The sequence below is a fragment of the Sciurus vulgaris genome, assembly GCF_902686455.1.
Source record: "Sciurus vulgaris genome assembly, chromosome: 14".
NCBI classification, from domain to species: domain Eukaryota; kingdom Metazoa; phylum Chordata; class Mammalia; order Rodentia; family Sciuridae; genus Sciurus; species Sciurus vulgaris.
In genome coordinates this window covers 16,162,879-16,184,989 of record NC_136475.1, presented here as the reverse complement: position 1 = coordinate 16,184,989, position 22,111 = coordinate 16,162,879, and the positions used below count along the sequence as shown (strand labels likewise).

Sequence of the window (22,111 nt, the reverse complement as noted above, 5' to 3'; positions counted from 1 at the left end):
AGGCTTTGTAAATCAGAAACATGTCCGTCTCAGTTTCCTGGCACCCCTGAGTGGAGGGACCTAGCTTTTCCTTCTGCCTCTACTGACAGTTTGAGGAAATACAGGTTGCAGAAAACCAATTAGGAAGCTGCCCTTATTTTCAAAGGAGGTCTTTTTCACCGCTATGAAGTAGCAGGTCCCAGTTTTACTCCTGATTCCAAAACTTTGTCTTTAATCTGTGGGGTCTCTAGAAGTTAGAACACCTAGTAGGTTGCACTCCAGTTATCAGAACGGTTAATGATTGGCAGAGGTCACTCGGGGGTAGAGATCAGAGAATACTGTAGTAATTCCACTGACTTCCCTTGCTCCATTCTGGGGTCCTCTGCGAACACCCATTTTATGCCGCACACACAACTGGGGCCTGGGGAACTCCTCTCAACCCGAGAGCCTGGATGGACCCCAAGGAGTAGATTTGAGGAACTGCAGTTGTGCAGGTGTTGCTCTCCAGGACCTCACCAGGGAGCGAAGGCTGGTTCAGGAGGCATGGAAATGCCCTCTGCAATGAGCCTGTACAAGGCTGTGCCCATGTGAGCAGTAGTACTTAGCTTCCTTGAGAAGCCAGTCTTTTAACCACATTGCAAGGACTATAGTTTCCTAGTGACTGGGAGGAGTGGGGAGTTGTAGGGAAAAGCACGAAGAGAAAAGTAACAGATAATTGTGAGATGAAACTATGAGGTGGCAATGATTTTCCTTGCCTTGCCTTTCCTTCCATTGCACATAGGGAAAATAGTCACTGGTGGGATGCAGGTGCAGGTCAGTGTTAGACCCCTTGCCTAGCATGCGTGAGTGCCCAAGTTTGACCTTCTGCAATGAAAATAAATAAATAAATAAGAGAAAAAGAAAACACTGATGTTATGATGTTTGTCAAGGCAGTTCATCTCAGGAGGAACTCGATTATATGTCTTGCTAATGAGAATCCGGCATCAAGGCAATTTGCATTTATTTCTGTGTGAGTCAATGAAGCTAGCCTTAAGCTAAATTCACTTCCATTGAGTCTCAGGTCCCTCATTAGAAAGACTTGTAATAGCCTGACATTTATGGATTTCTTTGAATTATTTTATTCTTGAGAATGGTCAGTTTCTTCAGGGTAGGGTTGCCTTGGGGGACAGAAATGTTTGCAATTGAACTTCTCCCTAGGTCACACAATTTAGAAAAAATTTATGCCACTAGATGATTCGGGTAAGTGTGTGACTATTCTTTATATGCACACATATACAGACAGGCACATATTTATTTTATACTTAAATTTTACATTAGTTATATGCATGCATTAAATATAATGTATATTTTATTTAATATATGTATCATATATTAAATAAAATATATGTAATATATATTTTATATATATATATATATGATGTTACTTCTCTACATATATGAAAATGTCCAGTAAATCAGTGGCTCTCACCCTTGGCTTTGCATTAGAATCACCTGGGAAGTTTTGGTGACTCAGGATTCCCAAGCATACAGACGGGGAATTCCCAGGCAGGCGGGTGAACCCCAGGCTTCATTACTGTTTTTACCAGTTCCAGGTGAGATCTAGCACCCTGGACATCATATTTTGAGGTAAAAACATTCTTTTCAAGATGTCATGACTTAAAAAGTAGAAAACCACGAACATGTGCTAATGGATCAGATGATCACATGAACTCCAAATTCTATATATTTTAAGAAATTAATGCATTCATTAATTCAGCAAATAATAAATCAGTAAGCAGACACAATGTCTGTAACATATGTCAGTTAGTGTTAATTGCTATACAGAGAAAACGAAGGGAGAAAAGAGAGTGATATGTGTGTGAGTGTGTGTGCACGTGCACATATATTTGAACTTGAGCAAGCATGCCATGTGCTAGATTTTCCATAGAGTCCTTAGGGACCTGTACATTATAACCTGCTAGCAAAAAACTTTAATGGAAAAACAGGACTATTGAACTAATGATAGAAAATTAATTGTAGCTATTTTGGAAAAGTAAGATTAATTAACCTTGTCTTCATACTACACATGAAAATTAATCCAGTGAACTTTTAAAAAGTTAAATTTTAAAAATCAGGCCATAAAAATGAAGAAAATAGAGATAATCATCTTTTTACAACTGCAAGAAGAGGAATCATCTATATTTAAAAGTAATAGAAAAACCACAAAGTAAAAAAAAAATATGCTTGGTTTGATGGCATCAATATAAAATCTTCCATTTATTAGCGCATTAAAAGAGGAATTAAAAGTGAACTAAACAAATTGGACAAAACACTAAGCATCTGAGAACTGAGCAATGGATATGAAGAAGTGGTTCGTAAACACAGAAATAAAAGGGCTAATAACGCATGGTTAAGATTGACCTCATTAATAAGAAATGCAGATTCAGAAACCAACAAGGTACCATCTTTCCATACTGAGTACCTGGTTCAGTGCTCAGTGCGTTCCTGCTCAGTGCTTTCCTGGGTGTGGTGAATGGAAACAGTCTTGCACTGTGAAGGAAGGTGTATGAATTATTGCAACACTTCTGGAATGTGGCTAAGCAGTATGATTGATAATGTTTCAAATGTATTGTGCTCATTCACATTCTGTCATGTCAATTATGAGAAATACAAATAATCATTGCTAACATTTAAGTGGTATTTATTATTCTCCAGACATTTGCAGTAATGATGCATGTAACTTACCATCAGCTCCAAGAGATAGTATTGCTGTCTCCTTGTAGGGACAAAGAAATTGGGGCACGGAGAGGATAAGCAGCTTGCCTGAGGTCCTCTCACTGGTGAAAGAAAATGGATATTCCCGTCCTTCCAGCAGATACCAGAGGGCTAGTTCCAAAAAACTGAGTCACTTGCAAGGGTCAGGTCATGCGAGGATGGTCATGGAGTTATTTCACAGTGTAATTCATATTGTAAAGAATCAAATGTTCAGAAGAGAAAATGTTTGGTGGCAATTGAAATAGTGTTAACAAAGAACAGTCTGATATAGGAAACTGCTCACTATGTAATATGAAATAGAAATGCAGGATATTAAATTAATTAAATATCATTTATTTATTTTAAAATACACAGAAATGGGGCTGGGGAGATAGCTCAGTCGGTAGAGTGCTTGCCTTGCTGGGTTCAATCCCCAGCACCGCCAAGGAAAAAAAAAAAAAAAGAGTTCCCCTTAAAATACCCAGAAAATATTTTAAAATGCAAAATATTGTATTAGTTTCTTTTAGTCTTCATTTTGTAAGCATTCTATGTTAGGCATATATTGCTTTAAAAAAATCAGAAAAAAATTAAAGAAAAAAGTTACCAAAAAAAAAAAAAAAGAAAAAAATGAAAAATTCCTATGTGACAAATTTAATATTTATAGTCTCGTACATTTATTTTATTAATACTTGCTAGTGTATCAATCACATTTCTCAGTATAGTTATTTTTCTGGAGATGAATTCATTGTTTAATAAAATATTAACTTCTTAATTTCATATCTACAACTTAACAAGTACATTAAATGTTTAATGTACACATAACCACACACACAGAGCTGTGTGAATATCAGCTATTTTTTGTATAATAGGATCCTAACATGCTTCATATTGAAACAAATAACTAATCAGAATCTCATAGTTTGTATGTGTGTGGCACACATCTATTATCCCAGGGACTCGGGAGGCTGAGACAGGAGGATTGCAAGTTCAAGGTCAGCCTTAGCAATTTAGTGAGGCCCTGTATCAAAACAAAACAAAACAAAACAAAACAAAACAAAAAAAAACAAAAAAAAAAAAAAAAGAAAGAACTAAAGCGTACCCCTGGCTTCAAGTCCCAGGATGAAAAAAAAAATCAAAATCTCATAACTTTATCCATTGGTAGACCACATTGAAAACCTAAAATCATAAAAAAAAAAAAAAAAAAAATTGGTGCCCTTTACAAGGTTACATCAGCCTTCACCAGAGAAGTGACATAAAGGAAACAATACTTTCATTCTACCCAAGATATAAGAATAGACAGAGTGAATGATAAAATGTGTGTGTGTGGCTGGCAGGGGCGATGGGGAGATTTCATAATCCGATTATGAACAGTTGGTACTTTCCATACATATATATTCCTTTTGCCTTTATTGATGTGTAGCTCTTGGAAATTCCACCAAATGTTTGCTGATTTTACAGGTAAGGATTTGCATAAGTATCTTGGCAGCTTCATTATTAAACTTTTTCTAGGATTCAGGAATGAGTAGCTTTCCTTTTGTTTTGGATGGGAGGTGAGTGAAAGTTGGAAAAAGGAACATTATTCTAGTTGAGAGTCTGCCATGTACCCCAACGTCTTCATAAACATTAGGCAGCTTCGTTAGCTAATACTGCTGCAAGCGTGGAGAACTCAGGTCTCGTCAAATTAGACTGCCAGCTGGTGTTTGTGTGTCCATGAGACCAAGCCGTTTTATCACATTGTGTTCCCTTCATCTGGTGTGTCACTGAGATGGAAGCAGCGAGGTTTTTAGTAAACAAGAAACATGGGGTTATTTATGAAATATTTGGACTTGGTCTCCAGTGAGGAAAATTCTTCTGACACTCTGTTTTCTAAATTTTCTAATTAAAAAGGTGAAGGCCAGGGTGTCCTAGGATCAAAGTTCAATGCAGATCTCAGTTACGCTAGGTCATGGTCAGTCTAAGGAGGGCTCTGGAGAGTAGGGAGATCTCTTAGTCTCTGTTTCCCTAAGCTCAACACCTGTGGGCATTTGAGTAGGAAGACAAGCCCACGGTACACACAGGTGTCTTCAGTGACAGGTGCTCGTGAGCGCTTGCTCACTATGCACGAGACACTGTGCCAGACTTTACTGGTAAACAAAATAGGCTTAGCTCTCAGACTTATGAAACTGTATATTGAAGAAGGAAGGTTGGTTTTTAAAAATTCAACCCACCAATGAAAATTGAATTATAAATCATGATCAGAAAAGTTTCTCGCATCCTCCAAAGGCCTGTGTGTTAAAGACTTCATCCCCAGAGTGGTGGCTTGGGGGGTGGGGGAAACTAGGAAGCGGAGCCTAGTGGAAGTCTGTAGGTTATTGGGGGTGTACCCTTGTGGGCATAGTGGGACGCTGACTGCTTTCTCTTTCTCTTTTTTGTGCCCTGGTCATGAAGTGATCATTTTTGCTTCACCAATGTGTCCCCCATCATGACGTGCTGCTTCACTACAGGCCTAAAAACATTGGGGTCAACTGATGGTAGGCTGAAACCCCTATAACCAAGAGCAAAAGTACCTTTTTCTTTTATAAGTTGATTATTTTGGGTATTATTTCTATTGGTAAAAAGCTGTCTAATGTGCACCTGCGTTCCTGCACTCGCACACACAGGTTCCTAATGGAATATTGGCATTCTTTGTACACGCAGTTTCTAAAAATGCTGAGTTTACTAAAATGTATTTATTTAATATTCTTTTTTAGAAAGTTGACAACTATTTGGTTGTCTCTAAGTTAGAGAATAAAAGATCCATGTATGCAACTGCAGTACATGTCTTACCCTACATGCCCGATTTTCCATTTGTGGAATGGTTGATTTTTCTAGAAATATTGTCCTTAACTTTGACTTTGGAGGCAGGACTTAGTAGATCGGGTCTAAAAGACTAATTTTAGCTTGAATTTTGTTGAATTAGAAAGTTGTATTGTTAATGATTTCTTCTGGAAGGCAAGATTAATTGCCTTGACATTTCATTCATTCGCCACAGCTGAAAGATCTGAGAATTTAAGGGATTTAAAAATCTTCTGGGCTGTGTTTAAAAATTTGTGTCCCATGATTTTTTAAAACCTTCATAAGATAGGTATGATTTTATTAAATTTTTGACAAAGCTATCTTAATCTGTTTCAGAGAAACCATTTGATGCAGAAGCATAAACATGCATTGTGGAGAGTTATTCATGACTCTTTTGTTTCTTGTGGTTAAAAGCAACTCAGGTAAGTGATTTTAATAATTCACAAACATACTTTGACAGTACTAGAGGGAATGTCAAAATTTTGGCATTCTTTGTGCACATGGTTACTAAAAATGCTGAGTTTACTAAAATGTATTGATTTAATATTCTACTTTAGAAAGTTGACAACTATTCTGTGTCTCTACATTAGAGAATAAAAGATCCATAGTAATGGAACCAAGTAAAAAAGATGAATTAATATGCTATTATTAAAAAAGAAAGGACTTAGTTCTCCAAGCTTGTAAACACTTGTGTCCTGAAGTAAATTACATTTGAGAAGAAACTTTGGTTCATGTTATTTGAAACTGAGGAGGAAGTAACTATCTTCATTATTGATTTTTTGGAAAGTTTTGTACAATTTAACTCCTTCCCTAGAGAAATTCATCTTATTCTTTAGGAAATAGTAACTACCTTATAGATTTAAAAATAATATCAGGACTAGAAAAAATAAACAAGAGACTGGTTAGATTAGGGAGACAAGTAGGCTTCTAGGTGAATGTGAAGTTCAACTTCTAACTTATTAAAAATGATTAAGTCCCCTGCAACCCCCTTGCAGGAAAGGGATTCTGAAAACTCATTCTATGGAGAAGAGTTCCATGATTGGATGGCAAATTTTCCCTCAGGCTTTGGAGGGTGCAGTGGGACTTTGCCTGGATATATTGTCTAGGAGAAGGAAACACCCTACTTTGGTAAATTATTGCCAAAGGTATAGCAGAGTTAGTTGATACTTTCAAATAATGCAGGTCCAATCGTGAGTATGCTTACATAAATGGCACCAGGGCATACAATGCAGTACTTTCCAAACATTAAAGAAATAGAGTAGGTACTCTCTTCCTGATATAAAATGATCTGACAGAAAGTACTGAGTGGAGATACCTGAACAATATGAGAAAACAAGGGAAGAAAATGCCCCAAACAAATCTAGATGTTATATCAATAAAATCCAATGACAACATGGCAGAAGAAATGACAGAAAGGGAGTTCAGAATGTACATAATTAAAATGATCAGGGAAGCAAACAATGAGATGAAAGAGCAAATGCAGGCATTGAATGATGAGATGAAAGAGCAAATGCAGGCATTAAATGATCGCACCAATCGACAGTTAAAAGAGCAAATACAGGAAGCAAAAGATCATTTCAATGAAGAGTTAGAGATACTGAAAAAAAACCAAACAGAAATCCTTGAAATGAAGGAAACAATAAACCAAATTAAGAACTCCATAGAAAGCATAACCAATAGGATAGAACACCTGGAGACAGAACCTCAGATATTGAAGACAAAATATTTAACCTTGAAAACAAAGTTGACCAAACAGAGAAGATGGTAAGAAATCATGAACAGAATCTCCAAGAACTATGGGATATCATGAAAAGGCCAAATTTAAGAATTATTGGGATTGAGGAAGGCTTAGAGAAACAAACCAAAGGAATGAGCAATCTATTCAAAGAAATAATATCAGAAAATTTCCCAAATCTGAAGAATGAAATGGAAAATCAAGTTCAAGAGGCTTATAGGACTCCAAATAAACAAAATTACAACAGACCCACACCAAGGCATATTATAATGTTAGGTAATTAAAATACCGAACATACAAAATAAAGACAGAATTTTAAAGACTGTGAGAGAAAAGAACCAAATTACATTCAGGGGGAAACCAATACGGATATCAGCAGATTTTTCAATCCAGACCCTAAAAGCTAGAAGGGCCTGGAACAACATTTTTCAAGCCCTGAAAGAAAATGGATGCTAACCAAGAATCTTATACCCAGCAAAACTTACCTTCAAATTTGACAATGAAATAAAATCCTTCCAAGATAAACAAAAGCTAAAAGAATTTACAAAAAGAAAGCCAGCATTACAGAACATTCTCAGCAAAATATTCCATGAGGAAGAGATGAAAAACAAAGAAGCAAATCAGCAAAGGGAGGAATTATCCTAAAGGAATTGTCAAATAAAGGAGGACCCAAGTTGGGTCAAACAAATAAATAAATAAAATTTAAAAAATGAACCAAATGACCGGGAAAGCAAATCATATCTCAATAATAACCCTGAATGTTAATGGCCTGAATTCATCAATCAAAAGACATAGAATGGCAGATTGGATTAAAAAGAAAGATCCAACAATATGTTGCCTGCAAGAGACTCACCTCATAGAAAAAGATACCCATAGACTAAAGGTGAAAGGATGGGGAAAAACATACCATGCACATGGACTCAGCAAAAAAGCTGGAGTATCCATCCTCATTTCAGATAATGTGGACTTCAAGCCAAAACTAGTCAGAAGGGATAAAGAAGGACATTACATACTGCTTAAGGGAAGCATAAATCAGCAAGATATAGCAATCATAAACATCTATTCCCCAAACAGTGGCTCATCCATGTATGTCAAACAATCCTTCTCAATTTCAGAAACCAAATAGACCATCACACAATAATACTAAGTGATTTTAACACTCCTCTCTCACCACTGGACATATCTTCCAAACAAAAATTGAACAAAGAAACCATAGATCTCAATAATGCAATCAATAATTTAGACTTAACAGACATTTATAGAATATACCATTCAACCAAGAGCGAATACACTTTCTTCTCAGCAGCACATGGATCCTTCTCTAAAATAGACCATATATTATGCCACAAAGCTAATGTTAGCAAACACAAGAATATAGAGACACTACCTTGTATGGTATCAGATCATAATGGATTGAAGTTAGAAATAAATGAAAGAGTAAAAAACAGAAACTACTCCAACACCTGGAGATTAAACAATATGCTATTATATGATGAATGGATAACAGAAGATATTAGGAAGGAAATTTAAAAATTCTTAGAGGTAAATGAGAACAAAGAAACATCATATCAAAATCTCTAGGACACTATGAAAGCAGTACTTAGAGGAAAATTTATTTCATGGAGTGCGTTCAATAAAAGAAGTAAAACTCAACAAATAAACGACCTAACATTACAGCTCAAAGCCCTAGAGAAAGAAGAACAGACCAACACCAAAAGTAGCAGAAGACAGGAAATAGTTAAACTCAGAGCTGAAATCAACGAAATTGAAACAAAAGAAACTATACAAAAAATTGACAAAATAAATAGTTGGTTCTTCGAAAAAACAAATAAAATTGATAAACCTTTAGCCACACTAACAAGAAGAAGACGAGAGAAAACTCAAATTACTAAAATTCGGAATGAACAAGGAAATATCACAACAGACACGATTGAAATACAAAACATAATTAGAAGCTATTTTGAAAATCTATACTCCAACAAAATAGAAAATTTCGAAGACATCAACAGGTTTCTAGAGACATATGAATTGCCTAAACTGAACCAGGAGGACATACACAATTTAAATAGACCAATTTCAAGTAATGAAGTAGAAGAAGTCATCAAAAGCATACCAACAAAGAAAAGTCCGGGACCAGATGGATTCTCAGCCGAGTTCTACAAAACTTTAAAGAAGAGCTCATTCCAATACTTCTCAAAGTATTCCATAAAATAGAAGAGGAGGGAACCCTCCCAAACTCATTCTATGAAGCCAATATTACCCTGATACCTAAACCAGACAGAGACACATTGAGGAAAGGAAATTTCAGACCAATATCCTTAACGAACATCGACGCAAAAATTCTCAACAAAATTTTAGCAAATTGCATACAAAAACATATTAAAAAGATAGTGCACCATGATCAAGTGTGTTTCATCCCAGGGATGCAGGGTTGTTTCAACATCAGGAAATCAATAAATGTAATTCACCATATCAATAGACTTAAAGTCAAGAATCACATGATTATTTCAATAGATTCAGAAAAGCATTTGATAAAATACAGCAACCCTTCATGCTGAAAACACCAGAAAAAATAGGGATAGTGGGATCATTCCTTAATATTGTAAAGGCCATCTATGCTAAGCCCATGGCTAATATCATTCTAAATGGTGAAAAACTGAAAGCATTCCCCCTAAAAACTGGAACAAGACAGGGATGCCCTCTTTCACCACTTCTATTCAATATCGTCCTTGAAACTCTAGCCAGAGCAATTAGACAGACCAAAGAAATTAAAGGGATACGAATAGGAAAAGAACTCAAAGTATCCCTATTTGCTGATGATATGATTATATACTTAGAGGAACCAGGAAATTCCACCAGAAAACTTTTAGAACTCATAAGTGAATTCAGTAGTGGGATATAAGATCAATGCACATAAATCTAATGCATTTTTATACATAAGTGATGAATCTTTGGAAAGAATAATTAGGAAAACTACCCCATTCACAATAGCCTCAAAAAAAATAAAATACTTGGGAATCAATCTCACAAAAGAGGTGAAAGACCTCTACAATGAGAACTACAGAACACTAAAGAAAGAAATTAAAGAACACCTTAGAAGATGGAAAGATCTCCCATGTTCTTGGATAGGAAGAATTAATATTGTCAAAATGGCCATACTACCAAAAGTGCTATACAGATTCAATGCAATTCCAATTAAAATCCCAATGACGTACCTTACAGAAATATAGCAAGCAATTATGAAATTCATCTGGAAGAATAAGAAACCCAGAATAGCTAAAGCAATCCTTAGCAGGCAGAGTGAAACAGGGGGTATTGCAATACCAGATCTTCAACTCTACTACAAAGCAATAGTAACAAAAACGGCATGGTATTGGTACCAAAATAGAAAGGTAGATCAATGGTACAGAATAGAGGACACGGACACAAACCCAAATAAATACAATTTTCTCATACTAGACAAAGGGGCCAAAAATATGCAATGGAGAAATGATAGCCTCTTCAACAAATGGTGCTGGGAGAATTGGAAATCCATATGCAACAGAATGAAACTAAACCCATATTTCTCACCATGCACAAAACTCAACTCAAAATGGATTAAGGACCTTGGAATCAGACCAGAGACCCTGCAGATTATAGAAGAAAAAGTAGGTCCAGATCTTCAACATGTCGACTTAGGCCCAGACTTCCTCAACAGGACTCCCATAGCACAAGAAATAAAAGCAAGAATCAACAACTGGGATAGATTCAAACTAAAAAGATTTCTCTCAGCAAAGGAAACTATCAGCAATGCAAAGAAAGAGCCTACAGAGTGGGAGAAAATCTTTGCCAATCATACATCAGAAAGAGCACTAATCTCCAGAATCTATAAAGAACTCAAAAAACTCTACACCAAGAATGCAAATAATCCAATCGACAAATGGGCTAAGGAAATGAATAGACACTTCACAGAAGAAGATCTACAAGCAATCAACAATCATATGGAAAAATGTTCAACATCTCTAGTAATAAGAGAAATGCAAATTAAAACTACCCTAAGATTCCATCTCACCCAATTAGAATGACAATTATCAAGAATACAAGCAACAATAGGTGTTGGCGAGGATGTGGGGAGAAAGGTACACTCATACATTGCTGGTGGGGCTGCAAATTAGTGCAGCCACTCTGGAAAACAGGGTGGAGATTCCTTAGAAAACTTGGAATGGACCCACCATTTGACTCAGCTATCCCACTCCTTGGCCTATACCCAAAGGACTTAAAATCAGCATGCTACAGAGATACAGCCACATCAATGTTCATAGCTGCTCATTTCACAGTAGCCAGACTGTGGAACCAACCTAGATGTCCTTCAATTGATGAATGGATAAAGAAACTGTGGTATATATATACAATGGAATATTACTCAGCCATAAAGAATGATAAAATTATGGCATTTGCAGGCAAATGGATGAAATTGGAGAATATCATGCTATGTGAGATAAGACAATCTCACAAAAACCAAAGGACGAATGATATTGCTGATAAGTGGATGATGACAAATAATGGGGGGTGGGAGGAGTTAGTGTTAGAGTTAGAGTTAGTGTTAGGGAGGGGGGCAAGAATGGAGGAAGGAAGGACTGTATAGAGGGAAAAGAGGGGTGGGAGGGTTGGGGGAAGGGAAAAAATAACAGAATAAATCAAACAACATTACCCTATATAAATTTATGATTACACAAATGGTATGCCTTTATGCCATGTACAAACAGAGAAACAACATGTATCCCATTTGTTTACAATTAAAAAAAAGAGAGAGAAAGAAAGTACTGAGTGGAAAAGCAACGTGCAGGAAGATGTGTGCGTGGAACCCATGTTCTATTGACACACACTGATAAACTGTCTCCTAGTTACCATGAAAACATGTGTTGGTCAGTTTTGCATTACTGTGATCAAAATACCTGACAAGAACAACTTAGCGGAGGGAAAGTTTATTTCTGGGCTCATAGTTTCAGAGGTTCTGTCCATGATCATTCCATACTTCATCACTCTGGGCCTGAGATGAGGCAGAACATCATGGCAGAAGGGCATGGTAAAGGAAAGCTGCTCAGCTCATGGCTGAGGAAAGAAGCCAGGACAAAATATATTCCCCAAAGCCTTGTCCTCAATGACCTGCTCCCTCCAACCACACCATCCTGCCTACAGTAACCTTCCAATTAGTCCATTCCCATTATTAATCCATAAAAAGGGTTAATCCACGGATCAGATTATATCTCTCATACTCTAATTATTTCATCTCTGAACATTCCTGCCTTGCCCAACATGTGCTTTTGGGGGGCACCTCTTATCCAAACCATAACAGGATGTTTCAGGCTGTTGTGTAATGTTGCCAGCATGCCAGTTTCCTGTCTTTTCAGGTAGTTGGAGAGGACCTTCCATGAGAGGGTCGCTGTGGGCAGACACAGTACTATTCTACTTGTAGAAGTCATTAGCTTTAGTTGAAGTTCGGTGACAACACCTGTGCTTGTCCAAACTCAAGACTGTTCCAAAGGCTACAGGTTCTTGGCACTGCTGAATTCATAGACCCTGCTCATGGAAGAACAGGAATACTGTTCTTGGACCTTAAACCCTACTTACCTTGAATTCCACTCATTTCTACAAAGAAAGACTATTCCAAACGAGCATTATATTTCATCACGTGATACCTATCTCCAGAGAGGAATGAGTGCATATGTTCATCAAAACACAGGCATATTTCTACAAGCCTTTTTTTCCCTGAGAATATCTATTTATATCTTTTTAAAATTTTTTTTTAGTTTTTATTTTTACAGAAAGCATTTTGATTCATTGTACACAAATGGAGTACAACTTTTCATTTCTCTGGTTGTACACAATACAGATTCACACCCTTCATGTAATCATACATGTATGTAGAATAATACTATCTCGTTCTACTTTTTCCTGCCCCCACCCCGTCCCACCCCAATTTCCTCTACACCATCCAAAGTTCCTCCATTCTTCTCTTGCCCCACCCCTGCTGCCACCCCCTCTCGTTATGGATCATCCACTTATCAGAGAAAATATTCGGCCTTTGGTTTTTTTTGGGCTTGGCTTATTTCACTTAGCATGATATTCTCCAACTCCATCCATTTACCAGCAAAAGGCATTTTTAAAAATTTTTTCTTTGTAAATATACATGACAGTGGAGTATATTTTGACATATCATACATTCATGGGATATCACTTATTCTAACTAAGCTTCTACAAGCATTTTTAAATATGAATAAAACCTTGGAAAATGGGGAATAGCCCAGAAGTCCTGTAGACACTTATCCAATAACCCATTTTCTCAGTATTTGTCAATTTACAGAACTAATAGTCAAATAGTAACACAACTGGATATTATATAACAATAAAAAAGAACACATCCCTGCTGCATGCAGCAACCTGGACACAGTGGTGTGCAGAAGAATTTGGATTTGGAAGAGCAAATCTTATATGATTTCTACATTTTATTACACATGTAAATCTCCAATACAGGAAAACAAATGAACCGTCAATGACTTGCCATATTTTGAGTGTCGTGTGTACATGTATCACGTCTCTGTGTTGAAGTGCTGAAATGTAAAACAGAGATTATGTGGCAACCACTAAATTAGTTGATGCTCATTAACTCTTGAACTTTGAGATAGATTTGATATCCACAGTTTCAAAGAATGCTTCTACCGTTTGGGCCACTTCCTCTTTATGCTGTGGTTAACAATGCTGCGTTGAAACCAGACTGTTGCTATCAGAAATAAGCTGTAACTATAGTTGTATTTTGTCCATGTTCTCGGGGAAAAGTTCCATTCAGTTAAAAGGTTCTCATTTTCCTAATGAGAATGAAGGGCATCCTGGAGCCACCAGAGATCAGGATATGAGAAAGGGTCACTAATGCCAGGTTTGAACTCTCAGAAGTGCAACCAGAATGGAAGGAAGACCTCCCCTCTGTGAATAAACAAATCAGATCACTTTTCAAGGCCAGAGAATCCGGGTAAATTGAGGAGGAAAGAGGGAGAAGGAGAAAGAGTTTAATCAGTGGAAGTGACAGATACTTGAATTTGGAATGATACTATCTATATGAATCAATGCTTGATTATCCACACGGTAACCTACAGAAATAACAAACTTAGGCACACCTTAACCTGCAGAAGTACCTTAAATCATCCTCACACCTGCCCAGGAAATGGCCAGGTCAACTGACTGGATACAAGCTGGGTGAGATTTTTGAGGATGCAGATGAAGATCTCCATGGTCTCCAGGTAACTCATTTTCTTTTCCATGGAGACTTCCTGGTTAGGGATGTTTTGGGGTAGGTGTGGCAACATCGTGACCTGTGATTTTTGTAATTGAGAAGTTGTCTTATGCAGAATTTACTTTTAAAAGAGGGCACTTCTCATGTCTGTCTTCTGGTTGCAGTAGGTTAGGTTCTTACACCTTCCTGTTTAGAAGGAACCATTGGAAGTTTTGTCTTCATTGTGTTCTGAAAATCCCCTCCTAGTGTTCAAAAAGATGCTAAAATAAAGAACTCATGGGAAGGTGACAGAGAATTCTCAGAGCTTTCTTATTAACCTTGCTCCTTCATCTAATGCATCAAGAGAAAAAGTTACCTTCTTCATTTTGTTTTCCCCTCTTTTCTTTTACTGATCTTTAGAAGAAACGTGTATCTCACGTTCCAATATTAACGCGGTAGAAGGGGAACCTTTCTATCTGAAACATTGCTCCTCTTCACTTGCACATGAAAATGAGAAAACCTTCATAAGATGGTACAAAAGCACCGGATCACATGGAAACGCGGAGCTCAGCCCAAGCAGTTCTCCCAGAATTGCTTTGCATGACTACATTTTGGAATTCTGGCCACTTGAGTTAGAAGACCAGGGCTCTTACTTTTTCCAAATGGGGTAAGTTTATCTTTTTGCTTCATTGTATTTCACAGTCCTCTTGGTCTGTGTTCAGCAACTCAGTTATAAAGAAATCTAAAAGGTCAGATAACCCATGCATTTTTTTTTCCTTTCCTACTCTCCTGACAATATGAAATAAATACTTCATTATAGAAAGGATAATCTCCCTATATTTTTCTTCTTAGTAATCATAATGAAATGAGATGACTTCAGTAAGATTTCCTCTGAGTGGATCCTTGCTAGTAAATGAGGACTGACGAAAGGTCAGTTTTAGAGTCAGATGCTCCTGTGGTCCAGATGTCCTGGTTAAGTGAAATCAATGGCTTGGACTTCATAATGGCATTGATGTGCAGAGAAGGGGGAACAGGATCAGTCTCCCGGGTGGCATCCTCAGGTGGCAGAGGGGTTAGCATTGATGAAGACACACAATACTTTAGTTTTCAGGGGTCACTGGGATCTAGGTGGCAGTGCTAGAGGAGAAGGTATGTGTTCCACAGCCAACCAACACCCAACAGTCCTGAGCTAGTGATGAAGGGGAACAGGGACAGGGCTCTGTAGTCTACTCATGCTACAGCCCTAGATTAGGCCAGGATAATAATAATGGAGAAACGCAACTACTATGAAATGAGAGCAACCAACTGAACACATCATCCACTGTGACTGGACTTGGTTCTATTGATAGGAACATACAAACCCATGTACACACGTATGTACACATATACACACACGTATGCATGCATTTTTATAGAGATTTGAAAAACGAACTCAGGGCTAGCTGAGTGGTGTCACTGTGCTGTCGGATGTATCAGATTTCTTTCAGAAATCTCACCCTTTGCTTTAGAGTGAGTTCTGATCATTATCACCCCTGTCTTTGAGAGCAGGGTGAGATATCGCAGTGAAACCTCGATATCACTCCTGTGGTTTTGCACAAAATGAGGTCATTTTTTTTTTTTGTTGTTGTTGTTTTTTTTTTATACATAGAAACTCCCAAGAGTCAGAAAGAAATTACAAGACTCTTTCAAAAGTCATTACATTTTATGTGGCCTTTTAAAGAGAGATAATTGTAGAAATGAGTCACGACTGGATTTTTCAGAGCAGGTTAAGGAAGATCAAAGACAGTACTTGTAAATGAAGGAGAGGAAGAGAACAACAAACCCCTTCCTAACCCTGATTGAGTAAAGGAACAAGGACAGGGTAGAACCAGCACACCAAGGGGACAGGCCCGTTGTCTGTGACCAGCTTGGAGATGAGAGATGGAGGGCGTTCACTCTCTTTGTGACATGAAGGACAGAGAACACAACTCATGTCCCGAAGCCCCATCCAGAGTCATCAGGTAGGGGGAAGATGTGAGAGAGGCATGGAGACACAGCGGGTGGACAAGAGAGGGCAAGAAAACAGGGTGGCTCAGAGTGGCCTACGTGACAAACCCTGAAGGTTTTTGGAGACTGTTGAGTAAAATGTGAGAGTACCCACTCAGGGAGAAGCAGCTTCCACAACAGCTGGGGTAGCGTCAGGGTTCTGCAGGGAAGCGACTTGATTGGGCCACTTGGGATCATGGAAAACGCAGAGGTGCTCAAATATAGGGCAATAAGGAAGCAGCATCCTGTTTTTGCGATAGACATGTAGGTGTGTGTTTCTGCGTTTGTGTGTTTGTGCACGTGTATGTCGACTCAGGTGCGCACTAGACTTTGTAGCTTGGTGTGAGAGCTGCTCTCGCTGTCCAGACCCTAGACCTGGAATTCTCCCATGAGAATTGTAATCCCTTAATTCTTAATGGACTGCAGTCCATTGCTAATAATCAAATGCTTCTGGGGACCCATATTTACATCCTGCAGTGAAAATCGCGTTGTCATATCATATTAAGGACGAAACCAACTAAGAAGGAATGGTTTCCAGAAGAGAGAGTTTTCTCTCATAGAGTCAAAGAAATGAAGTTAGAGCGAGAAGCACATTTTAAAAACTAGTAAGTAGATTCCGGTTGATGAGCAGCAAATTGGGCGTGGCAAGGGGCCTCAGAGGAGAGGACTAGAGAGGTTTTTAAGCCCTTTCTGTGCATGACCAGAGGGGGCGCTCATTCACAGAGTGTAATTAATGGTCCCGGGTAGCAGGGCGTCAGTGTCCCCAGCTTTGAATCAGTTGGCCTCAGCCATACATCAGCCTGCGAGTTCTTCTGTAGCAAGGGTGGTGTGTGGCTTGTTTCCACATATGCAGTGTAATGTCCCAATGTGACAGGCATTCAGTCTGTTTGCTGAGTGTTAGGATGTGAGGACTGCGGAGGAAAGGAGCATCATCTGCCAAGATGAGAATTTGCAGGCATCTATTCCGTGTAAGCAGCAGGTCAGAGAGACCTGGAAATAATCTCTCTTTCCAGCTTAGCGAGGCTGGAGTTGGGGAAACTTTGTAAACTCTTGAGAAGAGGATGGTGCCAATGGAAGTCTGAATCCTTTTCAAGGACCAGGCATCTCAATTATGTTCCATGGCCACTGACCCACTGCATGTAAGTGTGGTGACAGCCAGCCATCCTCTCCAGCCCTGGACCATCTTATATAAGGGCATGCCCAAGGTGAGGAGCCAGATTTACATGGACTGTGCAAAGCACTCCTGCCCCTTGGGGCCAAACAGATGTGCATTTACGTGCTGGTCTCACCTGGTATTAGGTGTGTGACCTTGGGAAAGTTGTTTAACTTCTCTGAGATAGAGCTTTTTCATCTGAGCATCAGGAAAATACCTAGCACGAGAGCTGGAACCTAGTGGTAGCCTTGTACTCCTCCAGCCTATTCTAGACTTACAGGGGAGCTGGGAGAACCTAAATTGGCTACCCAATTGTCAGGCACACAGCACAGCTCAACAATGCACGACTGCTGTATTTGGGAGATGGATCCATACACAATAAAGAGATATATCACATCACATACAAATCTGCACATTACAGGTGCAATGTAGGTGAACGTCAGGCTGCAAAAGTTTTCTCTTTAAAATTATTAATTTCTGAACAGAAGGAACAAAATCTATTCGAATTCACTTTTGTTCAGTAAAGTGCTCATATAGTTGTGCTGAGGGCATATAGTTACTTTCCATAACTTTAACAGTGAAAGACAGGGATTGGAACACACTGTCTGAGATACATAAACCTAATGCATATATGTATGTTCAGTAAACTGTCAGGAGTTTAGAGATCTCATGAAACTAAGGCCACCCTCCTATCCTGGTCGAGTGTTCTCTGTACTTTGCCAATCAACAAAGATCATTGAAGTTTTAAGTATTTGCTATTCTGACATCCGTAAGATATAGCCAGCTGTGTGTGTGTGTGTGAGTGTGTGTGTGTGTGTGTGTGTGTGTGTGTGTGTGTGTGTACTGCTCAGGTTTTTCTTTCAACCCAGGACCATTGCTAAATTTCTTGCTCCTCTCAATTAAGAGGAGGCAAAGCAGGTTTTACACATCAATGAGTCAACCTCTTTATACAAAAATTAGGAAAAATTTATAGGATCAATGACACCGGGAAAGACAGTTGATAGCTATAGGTCTCTGTCATAATTGTAAAGTGCCTTTACACTTTTATTTCATAGAAATGATACTCAGGAGTGGACATTAACCGTCACCAGAAGAAGCAAACATAGCTGTTTTAATGAAAAACAAGTAACTAGTAAGCACGTGGAAGTTAAGAAAGCTTTTCGGATATCATGTGAAAATGGTTACTATCAGAAACTGATCAAAAAAACATCATTGTATAAGGTAACACTTGGATTTTTCAACTTACAGCACGATAGCAAAGATAAAATTCCCAAATGAAGATCTGGTGGCTGCAGACCATTTTGGTGTCCTATCAATCAGACAAGCCTTCTGACCCCACACAGCTCATGTGGCCCGTCTGAGTGGAGAGTCCCTTTGAGGTTAATGGAAGATCCAATATACACAATGGTAGCTTCTCTGTATTGTGTGAGTTGTTCAGTCAATTTTGACAGCTGCCCCTCTCCTGCCCTTCCTTCATTTTCCTTCTCCTCCAATTAATTAATTTTTGGTCATGCTAGTTTAAGGTTTTTCATTTTCATCTGTCACATAGACTTAAAATTCAAAACTTGAGTGCATATGATTTTTTTCCAAAAATACAAGCTGATTTTATAAAGTCGGACAATAAAAAATATAAAGTGAAAGCAAAACGTAATCCCACCAACCACTTTGATTTTATTTATTTTTTCTATGTAGATATCTACTCTTAATAAGTGGTTGATTCTATTATTAGTGTCTTTCTTTTACTCTAAAAATTGTATGTGATTATTCCCCCATCTCTTTATAAACATTCTTCCAAACAGGGAATTCCATTTGATATGGACTTGGATTCATCTAACAGATCCCCTTGTGGTGACATTTGTGCATTTCCAAATTTTATCTGTTATTTAAAGACTAAAATGAATATGGTTTCCTTGGGTCTTTGGGTATTGACGTGATTTGTTCTACAATCAATTGGTGTGATTTGTCCTATAGTCAAATCCCTAAAGTACATCACTGGTCAAATGTTAATAGCATACTTATGACTTTTGATATACTTTATCTATCATGCTAGTCTCTGGGGGCTATGCTACTATAAACCCTGGTACAAGAATCCCTCTTCCTTACATCTCCCCCAAACTTGGAAATAATGCTTTTGGAATCTAAAAAATCTGACATGGAAAATTTCTGAAACTCTTAGTATTTTTTTCTGTTCTTTTCTTAATAATGAATTAAATATTTTAATATATTTATTACATTGTTACTTTTATGAATAGTGTGTGCATTTTCTCTTTTTCAGTTTGCTATACATTTTTCTTTGTGGGTTATAAGAGGTCCTTTAAACAATGTGATGGAGATGATATAGACTTATGTGTGTATGAGCGTATGTGTGCATCATGTGTTGTGTATGAAGAACGTACATTCATGCACACGCACAACTCAAACTACATAATTTCTGTGGAGCGAATACGTATAATCCGACCCCTTCACGGAAATTCGAAAGAGCTTCCAGCGTAGGTGGTCTGAACAGGAAAGAGCTGGGAAACTTGAAGCAACAAAGGATTTGCCCTGTTTACTTGGATTTTTCAAGGAGAAGTCTTATCTGAAATGTTTTCTAAACACTGAGTCAGTCCCCCGTTGCCTTGTCTCTGTTTCTGGTCAAATGGCCACATGTTTTACAGCACATGTGAGTCAGTAAATTCAGCCTGTGGGTTTTCAAGTCCCAACATGCAGATATCTACATTTAGAAAACGGGTGTCCTGAGGATGGTTTTTGCAACACAGTTGACACAGAGGCCAAGTGTTCTCATCCTGTGGACTGACTGTAGCCTGCTTGAGGGGAAGAGCACAAGGATGTTTAATTTGTCAAGGACTCAGTGCCCTCTCTGGCATTTTGTGAATCTTGGAAAAAATCAGCGTGAGTTTATAAAAATTTGACTTCTACAGAAACACATTACTGCTGTGAGCTGTCCCTGCGGGTGCTGCACAAGCCCATGTGGCGGATTATCTGGGTCCAGCCCCAGTGGCTACCAGCTTTGACCAGCTTTGAGGGACCAGTCTGTGGGCACTAGGTCCTCTGTATTGGGAACAGTGTCAGGAACAGTGTCACCTGGTCAGAGTCTGCGATTCAGCTCCCTTCTTCCCCTTCTGCTCCCTGGACCACTTTAGGCTGTATGTATGGGTGGCTGATGGCTGGATTAAAAAAAGTGGCTTTATTATTATTAAATACTGTGACATATATGGAAATTATGAGGGGGGCTAGAATATCCAGCGGATTTGAAGATTATTGATGTATTTCTGGTTCTGGAAATCGAGGGGGTTTGGTAGCTGCTAGATGCTCAGTTCTCTTAGTAATTCTGTGCTGGTCCTCAGAACTCACTCTCAGGCTGTGTGGTTCCAAGTACTAGCTAGTACACAGAGATGGGATGAAAGCGTAGGTTATGAATAATAATAAGCGTAGGTTAGACTCGTGCAGAAAGTTATGACTTGAATGGGAATTATTTGGGTGTGTTTTTGCTATCATCGTTGTGTTGTGTATGTGCATGTGTGTGTGTGTGTAAAAGATAGGTTAAAATAAAATGCTGACAGTGGTCACAGGGCCCCGTGTTGCATTTCCCAGCACAAATTAATTAAGACAGTGATAACGGCCATGAGCTCACACTTGGTTGTTCCAGTGGGAGCAAGGTAAAGCCACTGGGACATTTTCTCAAGAATTGCTGATTTCTGTTCAGTTTCCCTTTTTCTCTAAATATCTTAAGTTTTAAAAAACATGAATGATTGTAATATAAATATTGCCTTTGCTTACTGAAATTATTTTAACTTGCTTTTATAAAAACAGAACTGTGAAAACATAACTGAAAACAATTCTAATAGCCTATTAATACAGAAGAAGGCTGAATTTAAAGACCAGGGATTTTACTCCTGTGTGTTTTCTCTTCAACGTAATGGAAAATTTTATAACATCACCAAAACCTACAACATAACAATAGTTGAAGGTAAGAGAAATCTTAGAATTGGGAAGAAACAAATTTATATTAGAAAAATGGAATCTTTCTTTTAAAGTCACCTAGGAACCGAGAGCTCATTTTGCTGAACTTGTGTCCATATCACTAGTTCAAATAAATAAGTTTCAAAATCTTCACTTTTGATTTCCAGACACCTGGCTGAAATTTTTTTTTTTTTTTAAATGGGGCAGCAAATGAAAGGATACATGGGTGAACCTCACGTGAGTCAGCTGTCTTTTATTTGTAACTCAAGTAAATTGAAGAATTTTTTTGTCATTCAACTTCTGTTTTCACTCGGCAAATATATATATTTTTAATTTTTTATTGTAAACAAATGGGATACATGTTGTTTCTGTTTGTACATGGAGTAACAGCATACCATTTGTGTAGTCATACATTTACATAGGGTAATGATGTTTGATTCATTCTGTTATTTTTTCCTTCACC

The 22,111-nt window shown here is 38.1% G+C and overlaps 1 protein-coding gene across 4 annotated transcripts in view; it reads left to right on the top strand.

Moving 5' to 3' along the window:
- Positions 1-22,111, top strand: part of IL18R1 (interleukin 18 receptor 1) — a 46,619-nt gene that overhangs the window by 3,310 nt on the left and 21,198 nt on the right. For 3 of the 4 annotated variants that reach the window (XM_079110269.1, XM_079110268.1, XM_079110267.1), the window contains 4 exons: positions 5,863-5,948; positions 14,928-15,174; positions 18,741-18,906; positions 21,499-21,655. In XM_079110269.1, the coding sequence (XP_078966395.1) occupies positions 5,891-5,948; positions 14,928-15,174; positions 18,741-18,906; positions 21,499-21,655 (628 nt within the window). In that variant the 5' untranslated portion in view covers positions 5,863-5,890. The remainder of the gene's footprint in view (positions 1-5,862; positions 5,949-14,927; positions 15,175-18,740; positions 18,907-21,498; positions 21,656-22,111) is intronic. The other variant, XM_079110270.1, reaches the window with a different exon arrangement.